This window comes from Delphinus delphis, chromosome 21 (assembly GCF_949987515.2).
Source record: "Delphinus delphis chromosome 21, mDelDel1.2, whole genome shotgun sequence".
Taxonomy (NCBI): Eukaryota; Metazoa; Chordata; class Mammalia; order Artiodactyla; family Delphinidae; genus Delphinus; species Delphinus delphis.
Genome location: NC_082703.1, coordinates 26143171 through 26160685, shown reverse-complemented (window position 1 = coordinate 26160685; position 17515 = coordinate 26143171). Strand labels below are relative to the sequence as shown.

The following is a 17515-nucleotide window of genomic DNA, read 5'->3' as shown; positions in this document are numbered from 1 at the left end:
ATCATGGGTCACTTTATGTCTGATTTTGATTTTTCTTGCATGCATTATAGCATCCTTAATGACTCTTTAAAAGGAAAAGACGCGTGAAATCTATTCAGATTCAAAATTATTGTTTTCTCAACTTCATGAATTTTGACATAAGGACATTTGAGTGCTATTCAGGTTTCCACAGCATCATCAAATGAGAGGTTATTTTGTTTTTTACTAAGTAAACATTCCAAAAAATACTGTTATGAAAGAATTATGTGTGTCAAATTCCAACACTAGGCAGTTAGCCTGGGGGACATGAAAAAGACATCTGGAATATTCAGCTTCACATTTGCGAAGACTTGAGAGTGATACACTTAACACCATTCAGTAACAAACTCCAGGAATGTGCATGCACTGTCAAGTATTTTAACCTGATGGTGAGATGTGAGGTGAAACATACACTTTCCTGAGTCTCTGGAGACCAGGAGCACGAGTCCCGACTCTGTCACCAGCCAGCTGTTGGATTTGTCATACCACAGACCATATTTGTCTTTTGTAAATAAGTAGTTGTTTTTGGACACTCAGTTCTGAAATTCTATGAAAAAAATTGAAGGATATTTTAACTGTTGGAAGTGGTGTGAAAGTTTTCTTGTGATTATCTTAAGAATGTTTACCCTTTAATGCCCTTAACAATTGGGTAACTGAAGGCTCTGGCATGAAGTGTAAGAGGACCAGAGAGCCACGCCAACATTCCTGGACCCGGTGACTACTGTTTAATGAGCCGGGGTAATGGGGAAGGGGGGATTTCATAGTAGGAGAGAGGCAGACTTTATTTATGGATAATGGCACTTTGACATCACTTGATATTTGGTGTTAGGGTTTTAATCTTGCTACAATATATAGCACTGATTGTAGATGCAAGTGAAGTTAGAATTTACTTATTGGACATTGTGTGATCTAATTCTGATGTAATGACTGTAAGAACAAGGTGGTAAAGGTAAAAATATAAATGACAGATGTTTTTTAAAACCCTCAGTTTCCAGGACTCAATGATGAAGTGGATTGTAAATGAGATGAAGAAAGGCATGAGGATGGCTCTGAGGGTTGAGTTTGAACAGATGAGGGAGGTTTCACTGCTGTTGCGATCGGTAATAAAAACAGTTCGGGACTTAGCTGGAAATTCTAGCATTTCCTAAGAGAGGGTAACGATGTATAATGAGAACTGATGGGATTCCCTCTTTGGAAAAAACGTTTATGGAGAAATGTGTCTGTCTACCCTCCATTCTAAGTTTGTTCAGTAATGCTGAATGCATTCTGAAATTTTCCTAACTGCATATTTTTTATTGAAAGCTATTTTTAAATCCTCCCAAATTTTGTAAAAATCAGAAAAGTATTAAAATTCGAAAGGCATGCATTTATATTCATGATTTTGAAAGCCAGTTCACCTATTTTTTTATATGTGGACAAGCAGTGAATTTTGTATTTTCATAACACTTGGAAATCATTAGAAGCCTAATGGTTTATTTGAATCAAAGGCACTTACTAACAAATTAGAATTAAAATAAGCATCAATGGATCATAGTAAATAAATATATTCACTGTTTCTATTTTAACTTGTGTGCTTACTTAGGTGATACAGTAAGCAGAATTCACTATTCCATCCCTGTCTTCAAGGAGGTGAGGTTTTAGATGGAAAAGTAAACTATATGCACAAGAAAACATCGAAGACCAGAAGTTTAGTGGTAGGATTCACAGCAAATCCAGGGAGGAAGAAGAGAACTCAGGAGGAATAGCTAGAAGCCCCAGCAGGAATGCTCTGAACTTGACCCTCGAGGATGAGCATGGTTTGGAGGATGAGCAGTACTTGGGCACAGTTGGGCAGTCAGCCTGCATGCTGAGGCAGTGGTGGGTGACAGGACATGACAAGAATGATCTTGTCATGGGTGTGACAAGATGGGTATTGATGGGTATTTCCTGGGTCTTGTAGGCGACCCCGCCAGGAAGTCTCTTAGAAGGCCAGGCAGACCCTCAGCAGGAGGTGAGGAAGATGGGCACCAGCAGGTGAGGGTCAGGAGGGAGGTTTTTTGCAAGACATGGGTGAGTGGTTTGGGAGCAGTGGAAAGATGGAGTCAGAGATTATCTCCAGGAGTGGGGAGCGTGAGCATCTTTGAGAAGAGTGAGGAGGTAAGAAAGTGATGCCGATTGGGAAGACAGTGCATCCATGGGCTTTGTGGGCTCACAGAATCATCTGGCTGCACACTTGGCTTTCTTATGCATCTGGGCTTTGCTCCTGAACTCTCTGTGATGCTTAGCGCAGGTGAAGCTCCACAGCCCCTGTGGCGAAGTCCCAAGGAGCCCGTTCTGTCTCAGCCGGGCTTGGGGCTGCCCGGAGCTAAGTTAGGTAGCTCATGTTACTAGTGTCCCAGGAGAGAGCTGGGTGAGCACACGGGCTGGCAATGACAAGTCACAGTTAGGCTGATGGACGGCAGTCACGCACACAGACAGTCCTTGAAAGAATGAGCTGTAGAAAACGAGGAACAGCATTCTTACCTCCTTCTGCTGTGATGGGCCAGCAGTTGTCTTGTTGTGGCTGTCACGTATTAGGAATTGATGCCCTCACCACGTTGTTTGAGGTGGAACATTCTAGTATGTGGTTTGACAATTACATTGCATTTGTTGTAGAATAATAAAAGTAACAACGTGTGAGTAATACCAGCAGCAATAAATCCAAGTACTGTTGGTAATCCTTTATATTTATAGAGTGTACTTATGAAGGGCTCAAAGTGTTTTTGTAAATCTTTTACTTTTTCTTATAAAAATCTCCACAATATGGGGGCAGAAAGAAAGAAGCGTCACTCTGTATAGTGAGCACTTGGAAACTGAAAAGGACAGGCTAAGGGACGTGAATCCGAGGATGGACTGAGTCTAGGACGGTATTTTGCAAGTATTTCCCCTGATCCTCCATCCTCTCCAACTGGTCCTCACGTCCCGGGCCACTGGCCATCTGATTACGATGTTCTCAGCCTCTCTCCAGTGGGGATCCTTTCATTCATCACTCACTCACCTTCTTCCCCTTGGGGTCTTTAGACATCAGCCAGTAGGGGTGACTTTGCCTTCCTCCCAGACTTTTTTTTTGTGCCATGAGTAGAAACACAAACTAAAGAGAGGAAAGAACAGTCCTTGGGGAATCAGGACTCTTGTCAAATGTTGCCTCCAGTATAATCTCTTGGGGATTAGTGTGAGGTTCATTTGGTGTGGGTAAACTTGACATGTTTCTTGATCCAATGTGGAAAATTTTCTGCGGAAAATAAAATGTAACAGTTATTTTATGAGTGAAGAATCATGAAGCCCCCCATGGGACTTTTCAAAATGATTTTCATTCCTTTTTCGGCTAAATCAAGTGACCCTTCCTTAGCGGATGAGAAGAGACTAGGTACCTCGTCTTCTGTAGTTTGTCAGGATGTGTCTTAGTTCCCCCATTCCTGTCTCAGTGAGAACGGCTGGAGGACCCCGGGGTGGGCACATCCGGTGCTGGGGGGAGTTCCTCCTGGAACGGAGACCGAGTAGCGGGAGAGGGAGGGACCGCTTCAAAAGCTGCAGAGGGAACACCCTCTGTAGCGGGAATCGTCATCTTGATTCTGTGCTTATTCAACTGCTTGATGTGTGTGCTTGACTTTCTCTGTGCTGCCACCATTTATTTCGGTTGTGACAAACTCTCCAGTCTGTCTTGCTTAGGATCTTGTGATTTTCTAAGATTATTTCCAGGATTAAGAGAGAGAGCGTAGATGAAAGTGCCTGACATACTGAGTGGTGCAGAGCAGGTGTTCTGTACGTGTTGCTTCCCTCCCCTTCAGGTTCATGTCCATCTTCATGGAGACACACATCTGAAGTCAGGGCCCAGTCCGTTCATTTGGTTCCTAAGCAAATAGTAGACGCTGAGATCCACGGGTGAAAATAGTAAATGAGCATCAGCTTGTATTTCTGTATTAAAGTAAAAAAAGGTATGATGTCGATCTGGATATTGCCATATAAAAACAAATAAATGCAAACATAGACATCATAGAGTTTGAGACACTGGACATTAAAATTATATGTTATACTACTAGTAAACGACTGTTTTAAAAATAACTTATTGATGTGTTCCTAATTGTCCTCCTCCAATTTTCCCATCGTTTCATTTAATGGATTTAGTTTTTCTTAAGCAATATGGAAAGAAATCTGAAAGTTTTTCTATGGGTAAAATAATAATATAAATCAATTTGACAGGAATGCTCAAGTTTCTTTTAAAAAATCATCATTGAAAGTGTCTTATTGTTAAAACTATGCAAATATATTACAATATATTTCAATTATGGTATTTATGATAGATACACATAGAAGTTTCTCATTTCCCACCTTGTTCTAGTTATTGGCTCTACTTATATTGATATTTAATTTCATAAGCTATCAAAACCTATATTCAATCTGGCTTTAATTTCTACCCTGTTTTGCTATCAGGTTACATCAAATTATATAATTATATATTGTAAAGGATTTCAGTTCTTCTTAACTTTGCATTTGGCCCTGAAGATCCTTCAGGACTATAAACTAAAATTTAAAGAATCAACAATAGTTAATCAACTGCTTAAAATAGTTAAGGTACTTTAAGCAATTTGTGATTTTCAAAGTTTAGAGTAAAAACATGTTGAGTTTTATTTTTTAGACATATTATCCCTGTACAAAAACAAACAAAGAACACAGACCTTTAAAGAGAAGTTACTTTTTAAATTCTGCTGCAAAAAAGAAAAATGAAAAACTACCACTCTGTCTTGCAATATGTTCCGACAATAATTGAATTACATTCTTTGTAATTAAATGTGACGTACAGTTGGCCAAACTCATTTCATTGTACTTCAGGGTGTCCCTTTATGTAAATGGTTGTCTGTATGCATGTCTATCTGTTTTTGTCAGTAAAACTGAAAGAAGTGTCCACCTTTGAGTGTGACATGTTGTTTGTGGTCACCTGGTGTCCCTTGGAGAGTACAGGTGGCTCATTTAGAAGCAGCCATATGTTATGTGGGTGGCTGCCTGTGAATGGGCTGCCCTGTACTGGCATCCTGCTTTCACAGAAACCTCAGGAAGCACGGGAGTCTCCAGCTCTGTGAGCAGTTCCGCACCCGAAACATCGATGTTTGTCCATTCCGTTCTCCTTAAGCACTTGTTGGTGTGAGAGTATCGCTGCCGATGGAGCTCTGAGCCCTGAGGGCCAGGCTCTGCCTGCACATGCAACCACAGTGCAGTGTCGTGTGAGACTTACCACATAGTAAGTGCTTAACAAGCGTGTGTTCAATTAATGACTGGGTGTCCCTTTAAGATGTATGGTATTAACTGTTGTTTTTCTTCCTGTACAGATTGTGAGCTCCTGGTGGGGCAGGACTGAGGTTAATTAATTTTTTATCTTCAGCACCTAGTAGAATGCATGACACACAGTAGGCACTTTATATATGCATGTCAACTAGGTGATTTAATTAATGAATTAAGGTTGTAGGTCAGAAGACAAGATGCTCCAGATTTATGTTCCTAACTATATTAGTGAAATTATCTCATTTTTTTCACTTTATGCCTATTAACGTAGTGGGTTAAAAATTATATTGAGAAATTATACTCTCCAACACATTTTATCCGTAAAAAAGTAATATTACTAGACTAAGCTACTGTTTATAATTTACTACCTTCATCATCAGGTAGGAATCATGATTAAAAATACGTTTTAGGAGAAGAGTATTAATAGCTTACATTTACAATCAGAGTAGCGGTATTTATGTCAACATGAAAACATTTTTGCTTAAAACTAAAATGTGTAAAGGACATGGATCATCTGAACAGATTCAGTAGTTGTGCCAGACAAACATTAGTATTTATCAGATAACTTGAGGCTCATTCTGTTTGGTGAAAGGAGCCATCCTTATAAAACTTTACAGATGTTCCTGTTAAAAAATATTCTGTGCATGTCCTACTATTATTAACCTCCAATATAAAAAGAAGTGAACACAACAGAACAGAAATAATTAAGAAAAAGTAGAAAAACTAATAAAGAATAGGGGCCCAGGACAACAGAGAACAGAAATATGCATTTGTTAGGATTATGTCCATGTTGACTCATATTTTATGTATTTCTATTGCTTGGATACTCATCACAATCTGTTGTTATTTGTTATTATATCTGATTCCTGTGTTGGACAGTAAGCTCTCTAAGGCCTGGTACCTTCTTGTTCTTGTCTCAAAATTTTGCAAATCTTGTTTGTTTTTAATTATTTCACGGAAGAAGTTGTTGATGAAGGATTTTCTTGTTTTCCTGGATAAATTCACTGGATCTGTAATGAGACGACACCAATGTTACAAGTTGATGATGTTGATTCTTCTGTTTTCTGCCTGACATGCAAGCCCTACCTCTCTCGTACCAGCTCGTTCCCTCTCTTGTCTTCTCTCTTCACAGACCATCTCTCTGCAGCCTCCAGTCACCTCTCAAGCTCCCTCCACCTGATAAAGTGTTTGCAAGCTTCACACACACACATAATCTTACCTCATCCACTACCATGTATCCCCTGCTACAACCTACCTTTCAGCACTAAATATCTTTTTGTTTTCCTGCCTTTTTTTCTCACTCCAATCCATACTCTGTAGGACTACTGATTATCTCTCTGAAGTGCAGATACATTTGCGTGACTTTCTGTGCAGCTGCCCTGGCTTCTCCACGACCCTGTTACATACTGACTCGGTCTCAACTCCCTGGGCTCCAATCCAGCCCTTTCCCTTCTCGCCCATATCCACTCTGTCTTCTCTTCAGTCCTATTCCCACTCCACCTCCACATGCTTAAAACGAAGCTTCAGCAAATACAGACGCTCCCAGAAATTGTTCTGCACTCCAAGATACACCACATTCTTCCGAACTCCCATGCATCTGTGAAGACTTTACCTGGAGTTTCTCCCTCTAGTTTTATCACTCCCGACACCGACTAGGCTTCTGGACCAGCTCAGGTCTTATCCCAACACTCCTGCTTCCTTTGGTGCCCCTCTCAACCTTCACAGGAACCTCTACTGTAACATCTATTCTTTTTAAAATACTTATTTTCCTATCTGTGTAATTAACTAGACTATGGAAGATAAGGGGCCATGTTTCATTCAGTACTTCTCACAACATCTAATAAAGCCCCAGAAGTGATACTAAATGTGTCTGGAAATTTGGACAATGCTCTGATTATATGTTCTTACCATAGTGTGTGTTAGAATAATATTCACCCTTTGGATGTGTTTAAAAACTGATTCAGAGTAAAATGCCTTCATCCATCCATTTTCGTGCAGATGCCTCATCCTGATCTTGCCCCAAGTTCCCTGAACCATCAGCTTTAAATGTCCTCTACACGGACCAATAGGTGTGTATAGTGTTAAAGATCTGTGAGAAGGTGAATACTACGAATTCTTCCAGGAAGCCTTCTCAGAACTGGTGTTAACAATTGGAACCACTGGGTAGCTCTACTCAAACTCAGAGTATAGTCAACATTAAAGATTTGTTTTGGAATTATATAATATATTCAGAATTACACAACATTTCAAGATGGACTCCTGGAATTCCTAGCTGTGATTACCTTGCTTTATGATATCTTAGTGACATGTGTGATAAAAACCAACATGGTTCCAGAAAAAATAGATAATTTCTTTGGTTATATGATTCTCATTCTGGACTTTTACAGGGTTTTGTTTTGTCTAGTTTTGTTTTTCACTCTGAAGCTCAGAAGTTCTGAGCTCTTTTAAGCTTTTCCGTTTAAAAATTACCACCATCCTTATGATTAATGCTATTTGGGTAAAATTCAGAGTGTCTTTCCACAGGGGTGGCTGACATAATCACAAAATAATAGCAGCAGTAATAAAACTTAGCACGTGGGGAAAAGAAATGGGTTAAATGAAAAAAAAAAGCTGAACAAAAAAACCCAATTTGAAATCAATAACAGACATGGCTAAACAAACAGCACAGATATATAATTTAATAGATAATAATTTAAAAATCACACACACACACACACACACAAATACTTCACCCAGAATTTCATTCTTAAATAATGAGAGTTGCATTTAAAAACATGAATTAATCAAATACTTCATGAAATTCCCTGTTAATGAACTTCTCACGTGAACCACAAAAATTAGTTTTAGCAGTGCTCTCCTCCCGAATACAATTTTTTCTAGGTAACTGCAAATAAAGGAAGTTAATAAAAAGGAATTTTTAACAGTTCTTTTACTGAATGAAAATGAGCTGCTGTTGCTGTTTTTGCATATGGCAACCTTTCTTAGATTACTAACTTTTAATTTTTTTACAAAGAAGTACATTATTCAAGTTGAATTAGGTCTTAGGTAAAGTTATGAGATAATGTTTCTATAAGCATGCAAGGCTTTATCAGTGGTTCATAGGAGAAGATATCAGAGATTCTTAAGTGATAAGGATTCTTTGTCAGTCGTGTACTCAAAGCTCACCTGAGCATGAAGGTAATTTCTCAAGAGTCCCTCGGATGGAGGACGAAGAGTTCACATGACTGCGACCCTCACGGTTCATCTTGGGTGTATGAACTGGATTAAATCTACAGCAGCTTCTTTTCAAACATAAGTGCTTGATTTTGAAGATAAGAACTAGTCCAGACACTTGAGAGTTAAGTGGAAGTCTCTTATAAAACTAATACTTTGTTAGACTTTAAAGAGATACAGGATTTAATCCTTAAAAACATTAAGACTGGGTAATTACCGCAAAAGAGATGGAGTAATAATTTTCATCTGCCTGATGTTGGGAGCTTGTTTTGACTAGAACATTTTGTTCAGAGCATCTTTGCTGCTTATGTGACTACGAAGAAATCAGTGGAAAACAGAAAGAACTAGAATTACTAAATCGTTTCAAGCAACAATTGCAATTCTTAATAGGTAACGTTTTGAAACAAATAACTTGATTTAATCTTCGTAACGTTTCTATGGCTTAAAGAAAATACAGAAAATAGGTATTTATACACTGATTTGTGGCAGGCTACTGGCTTCAAGATAAAAAAGGATAACTTCTCTATATTTTTAAACCATTATTCTATAGCAGGCTTAAGAGTGATCATTTTAAAGTCTTTTAGATTCAGGGACTTCCCTGATAGCGCTGTGGTTAAGAATCCGCCTGCCAACGCAGGGGAAATGGTTTCAATCCCTGGTCCGGGAAGATCCCACATGCTGCAGAGCAACTAAGCCCATGTGCCACAACTACTGAGTCTGTGCTCTAGAGCCCATGAGCCACAGCTACTGAAGCCCACATGCCACAACTACCGAAGCCCACCCACCTAGAGCCGTGCTCTGCAACAAGAGAAGCCACTGCAATGAGAAGCCTGCGCACCACAACAAAGAGTAGCCCCCGCTTGCTACAACTAGAGTAAAGCCTGCACTCAGCAACGAAGACCCAATGCAGTCAAAAATAAATAAATAAAATAAATAAATAAAAAAAATATTTTTTTTAATTTAAAGTCTTTTAGATTCAAGTTAAAGTGGAAGTATCTCTTCTTTGGAGGACTATCTTTGTAGATCTAAATATAAATCTAAGAAAATAATTTTTGAGATTTTTTAATAACTACAGAAAAATATTTTTCCTGAAAGGGACACAAAATCAACAACACAAAACTTTATATTGTCATTGAAGAACTCTGCTGTTATACATCAATTCAACTTATTTCACCAATGTTTAAAAGCAGCGTTGAAATTTTTAAGAGACAATGATAATATTACACCCTAACCACATAGCAAGCAGAGCTCAATTGAAATGACTGTCATTCAGTTTGTGAAGAGAGAGGCTGCAGAGGGGCTGTGTATCTACTGCGTGTGGACAGACTGAGTCCAAGCATCAAACTGGTTCACTGCACAAGCAACAAGAAACAAATTTGGGGTTTCTAGAGCTCCTTCTCTAATCCTTTCAAGATGTTGATTGAATGCTTCCTCTAGGAATAAATGTCTATGATACTGCCTGTAACCGTGCATGAATTATTAAACCCTGTCAGAAGTTTTGAACAAACAAAGCTCCCTTCACTGAGTTGGAAAACTAAACTTGGGAATATCAAAATAATAAATAAAGATAATAAACACTTTTCAACTTTCTGACAAGAAGAGGAATATATTGGGCTTCCCTGGTGGTGCAGTTGTTGAGAGTCCACCTGCCGATGCAGGGGACACGGGTTTGTGCCCCAGTCCGGGAAGATCCCACATGCCATGGAGTGGCTGGGCCCGTGAGCCACGGCCACTGAGCCTGTGCGTCCAGAGCCTGTGCTCCACAACGGGAGAGGCCACAACAGTGAGAGGCCCACATACTGCAAAAAAAAAAAAAAAAAAGAACAGGAATATATTGCATATAATGACTTTAGGTAGGTCTAGAAGCTTCAGGCACTTAGAATCAAGTGTAGGACTTTTTACAAAATAACATATTTCACGATATTGTCAAGGACTTAACTGATCTTTTGAAAAAACAATAAATGGAATCATAAGAAAAACAGGACAGCTGGTAGTGGGAAGAGTAACTGCCCTTTCAAAAATAGCTTGGCTCATAGCTCAGGGAGATCAGCTCAGTGCTTTATGACCACCTAGAGGGGTGGGTTAGGGAGAGTGGGAGGGAGATGCAAGAAGGAGGAGATATGGGGGGATATATGTATATGTATAGCTGATTCATTTTACTGTAAAGCAGAAACTAACACACCATTGTAAAGCAATTATACTCCAGTAAAGATGTTAAAAAAAAAAAATAGCTTGGCTCAACTCTGCATGATGAGGTGTGGTTTAGAAAACAAAATCTTTCAAGACTGAGTGATAGAAAAAGCAATAAAACAGACATTTTTATAATAATTCAACACAAAGTTTAGCAGTCATTTTTATTGGTACATCTGTGTTTACTTGTTCGTTTTTCAATGTTTCTTCCTTCCTTCCTCCAAAAAGGTTTTAATGCAGGTTTTGGGGCAGAGGAAAACGTTTCTTCAAGCTAATTTTAATATAAAATTTGGGGGTTTTAGAACTTTGATAACTTGTTTGATGGAAAACTTTAAAAGCCATGCTCTCTGAACTTAGAGGGAAAGTCTGGATAACCTTTAAGCATGAGTGTTTATCTGTGAAGTGGATGGCTAATGAGACAGCACGTAAATCGCCAGGAAAGTCAATGTCATTACTTTATCTTTTATAAGCATCAATCTCCAGGGAGGACAGTCTTTCATAACAAACTCTTCTGTGTAACCAGGAAATAATTCACTGTCAGAATAAAAGGTCTCTGGCAAGTCAGCTGGACCATTTCTTTGTCCACCTCTTAATCATCCTCAGAAGTTCTGTGTGTTTCAAAGTTTAGTCTTAAAAAATTAGATGGAATATTGCCGACTCTTCAGAAGTGAGCCTCAGCCTTCACCAAAAACTGAGAAATTATCAATATCTTTTAAAATTATTTACGTCTAGGTTTCACAGTCTAATCCTGGATTTTAAACATCTCCATTTCCAAAATAGGTATTTATTCAACAAGCATTTTATAAACTTAAAAAATCCAGGTTTCAGGTGCTCCTAGAAAAATCAGAAGCTTGGGTCAGAGGGAGTGTGAATTTCAGCAGGACAGCAGGTCGACACTGTCTCCTGGGCTTCTGTCCTGCACGGCCTCGCTCTGCGTTGGTAAGACCTGCATGGCGCCATTAGCACTTGAGCTTGGCACCTCTCATGTAGGTTTTACTTCACCCAGGTTTCTGTCACAGGGGTACAAACAAAAGGGATAGATGTTTGACTCTTTCTGTTCATAATTTTGAGACATGGATTTTGTCTCCTGCATATGTCCAATTTTATGCACCACTGACACTTGATACTCAGATACCTAATTTGACTTCCAAATGGTGGAACAGTTTGAAACATTGGTTATTATTACCACTGTTAGTGGAGCCCTACTCCAGCCATCACTCCAGCTTGTCATTCTGCTCCAGCCAGCGGTGGCTTCCGGTCCTTGTCACCATGGGCAGTGGTGCTTTCAAAAGCACTGCTCTGATGCTGTCTCTTCCAAGCCCCAAACCAAGTAAAGCAGTAACAACAAAGACTTGCTTCCTCTTTCCGTTCTGTACAAAGAAAAGCTAGGGCTAAATAACCTGCAGTCTGCAGCACGTGAGCAAGGGTGGTTAGTTGTCCTAAGCGAGTTCAGAAGCTCGCTTCCTTTCCCGGTGGTGCTGGGACTATGTGTCAGACTAGCCTTGTCAGATATTTGCATGAGCCCTGAAACCCTATGTGACTGGGGCCCTTCCCCTTAATTCCGATCCCCTTCGTGGTAATTTAAAATATCCTTGTTTCGTGCTGAAATTGACATACTGTTACGCACTTTCCTTCTGGGCATCTTTTTTTAAAAAATATATTTAAAAATTATTTTAAAATTAATTTTATTTATTTTTGGCTGCATTGGGTCTTCGTTGCTGTGCGCTGGCTTTCTCTAGTTGCGGCGAGCAGGGCCTGCTCTTCATAGCGGTGTGAGGGCTTCTCATTGCGGTGGCATCTCTTGTTGTGGAGCACGTGCTCTAGGCACATGGGCTTCAGTAGTTGTGGCATGTGGGCTCAGTAATTGTGGCTCGCAGGCTCTAGAGTGCAGGCTCAGTAGTTGTGGCTCACGGGCTTAGCTGTTCTGCGGCATGTGGGATCTTCCCAGACCAGAGATCGAACCCGTGTCCGCTGCATTGGCAGGCGGATTCTTAACCACTGCGCCACCAGGGAAATCCCTCCTTCTGGGCATCTTGAATTACAACTATTTGCATTTCTTAAATAGATAAACAGAGAGTTCTTGTAAAGGCACAATAGGTAAAGACTGACATTTTATAGAAGGAAACTGTAAAGAGGGAAACTTTTCTTGGCAACTGTATGTAAATTACCAAATGTGTACTCATTTCCCTCCCATATACAAACCTGAAGAACTCAATCTTGATTATGTAGATATTATGAGGGTAGATGATAGTGTGAATTTAAAGGTATATCTTCCTCAATGGAAAGCACTCAGAATGCAAATTTGACAGGCAGACTTAGCAAAATCACACGTTCATTTTTTAAAATTTTATTTATTTATTTTTGTGAAAAGGAAAATGTCAAAGTTAGGTGGAAATAGATGTGATCCCATGTGGTCCCTCAAGTTTCCAGCTCTACTTTTTTAAATGGTCAAAATTTGCATCATGATATGAGGAGAGAGATTTGTTAGTGTAGAGCTGTCTTCACAGATGGCCTTAAATTATTGCCTCATGCAAAAGCAATGTACGGTTCTCAGTAACGCAGAGGCTAAATCTTCATTTCTATCATCTGTTTCTTTGAGTCTCAGAGCTTAGCTTGATGAAGTCATTACCATGATTTATTCTGGGGTTTCTGCTGTACACGGAGGGACTTAGGAGTCTCTCACCCTGGACCTTGGGACCACGGCAGGTGGGACAGAGAGCCCGGCTCCCATGAGCAGAAAGGACTTGTTAACTTCCCGAGAAGCTTGAGATCTGGGAGTTTTAGAGGAAGTGGGCCTGGGGGCGGGGGCTCGAGTGAGCACAGGCAGTAAAGACCCTGATGAGCACCAGGTGGCAGTGAGGGGTGGCCCTGCTGGAAGGTCCCAGGTGTGACAAAGAGGGGATGTGGACACAGGAAAGGCATACATGAAGCTCACTGGAGAATCCAGAAGGCTGGCTGGACATATGGATTACCTAATGACAGTTTGGAACTCTTTAGAATCTCCTTGTGTTACTCAAAGTGGGGTCTAGCTGCTCGCCACTTGAAGGCTAATCCTCGAGAGGCAAGATTGGTGGAAAGGAAAGTTTGTTTTATTCCAGAGGCTGGTAACTGGGGGAGAAGGTGGACTTGTATCCAAAGGCTGACTGCCCCGTGACAACCAGCGGGCAAGAGCTTTTATAGGTGGAGGGAGGGAGCTATGTGCAGAAACAGCACAGTCAGCTCCGACTGCCATCTTGAAATTGGTCATGATCAGCGTCATCTTGACTGTTTTAAGTAGTTAGTTTTCAGTTCCAGGGTCAGTTTGTTAACATTTCTTTGAGGCCAGTTCTCAGAATTGTGGCAGCTTGTGTCATGGCTGCAGTCTGGTCATGATGTAGTTAACTTCTTCCACCTGGTAGGGGTTTCAGTATCTACATAACAGCTCAAAGGATATGACTCTGAATATTATCTATAGCCCTTGAGGAGGAACTAAAGGTCCTTGACTTTGCTTAATGACTAAACTGTTATTATTTTGTCCTGTTTGAATGCTTTCCTTTCTTTCTGCATTTTCTCACTTCTCCGATTAAACTTTTTCTTTGGCTAAAGTTTTCTACAGACAAAAGGCAGGTGGAGGCCATGGTCCTGCTCAGTTTCACTTGTAAGTATATCAATAGATAGGAACAAATAAAGTGATCGAACCCCAAGAAACAACCAATGGTTAACAGATAAACCCAATCAAGACTCACATGTATTTCCCCATTTTTAAATTCAGAGTCTTCTCTTTCTTTCTACACTTCAAGGGACATTTGACAACCTGGTCTATTTCATCAATATTTTAACGCCAATATAGACGCCACTGTTACATTTTTCTACTAATTCCTTCCTTCTTTTCTCATAGGTTTTGACCTAGTAAAATGTGAGGATCCGGGGATCCCTAACTATGGCTACAGGATCCGGGATGAAGGCCACTTCACGGACACGGTGGTTCTGTACAGCTGTAACCCAGGCTACGCCATGCACGGCGGCAACACTCTGACCTGTCTGAGTGGTGACCGGAGAGTGTGGGACAGACCGCTGCCCTCCTGTGTAGGTGAGTTACTTACAAGTGCACAATGAGAGCTGGAGGCCCACGCATGTGCTCTGACTTAGTTCTTACAGAGGAAGGGGGAAGGATTTCCACTGCTCTCTCTCCAGTATGGGTTTTTATGTATTCCTAATATTTGTGTGAGTGTGTGTGTTTGTTTTTTTTCTTTTTTTAGGTAGGAAAGACAGATCTCCTAGTACTATTTTATTGAGGCTATCTGCACAGAATTATTATTAGAAATATAACACAGTGTTTCACTGTTTTATTCTCTTGACTTTGCACAGAGGATACTGCCTTTCTATCAAGATAATGCTAGGGAACAAGTAAAGGAAAGCAATGACAGGGACAAACAGATGGCTGTGATTGTTTTCCTGTGTGTAAAACACAGACGTGATGGTTTGGGCTTTTAAAGGTAGTTACAGGAAGCCTCTAATGCCTGGAGTAAACTTCCCTGTGTTTCTGTATCCCTTTCAGCGGAATGTGGCGGTCAGATCCACGCTGCCACTTCAGGACGCATCTTGTCTCCTGGCTACCCCGCTCCATACGACAACAACCTCCACTGCACCTGGGTTGTAGAGGCGGACCCGGGAAAGACCATCAGGTACTTGTTTTATTGGGTTTCAGTGATTTGAGAATAGAAGCATGGCTCCTATTCTTGTAGTGGAGATAGTGGTACATCCATTATTACCCACTATTAGATTTAAGTTTCTGAGTTAAAGAAGAAAATGTAAACACATGGCCAAGGTTTTTGTTGGTTTGCATGCTCACTTTGGTATTCCTTTGAAAATTTGTGTTAAGCCATCCATAGTAAAGATAAAAAAAGTAAGTACCTCAGTTAGCTTTGGCTGCGTAACAAGTGGGCCCCCCGAAACTTAGTTGCTGCAAACGATGATTTATGTGCTCATGTCTTTGTGGGTTGCCCAGGCAGTTCTGGTTGGTTGGGGTGGGTGGTCTAGGAGGGCCTCATGCAGGTTTGGGGGGCTCAGCTGGATGGTTAAAGGCTGGGGTCTCTCCACTCCAGGTTCTGTTCCTTCAGGAAACTAATGATGGTAGAAGGTTCCTCGAAGCAAGAGATGGAGACTTTGCAAACTTTTGCTTGCATCACATTTGCTGATGTGCCATCTGCCAAAGCAGGTCTCAGGGGCAAGATAAGGTTTGAAGAAATATAATCCACCCCTTAACGGGAAGAGAATCAGTTATATTGAAAAGGTTCTGCATATAGAGGTGGAAGAGGTGTGTGATTATTTTATGATATTCCAAAGTAAGTTTGAAGGAGACCAAGAAAGTATTCCAATCTAAAGTTACACGTATAACAGAAAATCATGAAAAATCTCAGATAATTGTGCAAACATTTCAACAGAAAGTATTACTCTATTTCAGTCGATAGTCCTAAATGATGGTAATTTTTTTAATTAACAAGTAAACCAACAAGAAGTAAAATTCTCCATGTGCCAGTCAAAAGGCTGTGTCAAAACCGCAGTATGGTAAAGCAAAAAGTAATTTCAAAATAAGCTGTTCTTTAATTATAGATCTTGATGAACAAGGAGAGAATGTACATTCTTTAGTCATGCCTCATAAAATCCCCTTTCTCCTCCCATTAACTCTCCTCTTTCATTGTATTCTTTTGAAATCTCCCCGGAAAGTTAATTTTTAAAAAAACTCTGTACCCCACCTCCCAACAGCCTTAATCCACGTGCCTCTGTTCCTTTTCCTCTTCCCTGTGTTATTGCACTGACCAAAGACTAAAAGAATCCAGGCAACTCAACTCTGAAATATGTGAAGAAGCTGAAAGAGACAGGTGCAAAGCAGAAACCTCTTTCTGGGGCAAGTGGATACATGAAAACATTTATGAACTAGTGGGTTTTGTCCTTATTCACAGAAGGTTTGCCCAGCAAACTTAGTAAATTTATCATACTGCAACTTTATAACTTAGTAAAAAAGTGAAACGGGACAAGGAGGAGTGAGGCGACCTGCTGATTCCATTCAGTGTTGCTGTTTCTCATCAGGTGACTTCCATCCTCCCTGAAATTCACCAGACTTTCTTGAAGTTTGATCACATTTACATCTTGGGAGTGAGTTAAACTGACATGGCACAAACTATTACTATTACTTTCAAACCCTCCAAAAGAAATATTCTTACTATGTACAGGGAGCAAGGGAAGGAATTTAAAGCATGTAAATATTGCAAAAAACATTATTTTATAATAACTCATTTAAAAATTAACTTGTGTCATTAAGAAAAATGATTAATTAGGTAGTTAGGGATCCATTGGGACACAAATAAGGCATATTTGAGGGACAGAATTTAAGAGTCTGTATTCTTCATAAAAATCAACATAGTCACTTATCCAATGAACTAAACAGAATTAAATACTACTTCTTAACTTTGAATTCCTGAACACTTGATCTGAATAATCCAAAAGCCATTACACTGAATTTGATTGTGAAAAATCCTAGGAATCATCGGTGATTCATAAAATGACTTTACATAAACAGGATATATTTCCTTTTAGGCTGATTTCAAAAGTTTCTATTTCTGACACATCTCCTTGTGATTTGTTTCCCAAGAATTGGAAAGAGCACTTGTTCCCCTAATGCAAACCAAGTGATGAATTCACTCTTTGCAGGTGAATGTAATACTTCATTAACATTTTAGTAAGAACAGAGAAAAGAAATTAATAAAGAATGAGTTGAAGTAATAAAAAATGTACAGCTTTTGCATCAGGAACTGACTTT

The 17515-nt window shown here is 39.9% G+C and overlaps 1 protein-coding gene across 1 annotated transcript in view; it reads left to right on the top strand.

Moving 5' to 3' along the window:
* The window catches only part of CSMD1 (CUB and Sushi multiple domains 1), a 1741289-nt gene that overhangs the window by 1472861 nt on the left and 250913 nt on the right, over positions 1-17515 (top strand). The window contains exons 24-25 of the mRNA XM_060001344.1: positions 14594-14785; positions 15254-15380. Of these exons, the coding sequence (XP_059857327.1) occupies positions 14594-14785; positions 15254-15380 (319 nt within the window). The remainder of the gene's footprint in view (positions 1-14593; positions 14786-15253; positions 15381-17515) is intronic.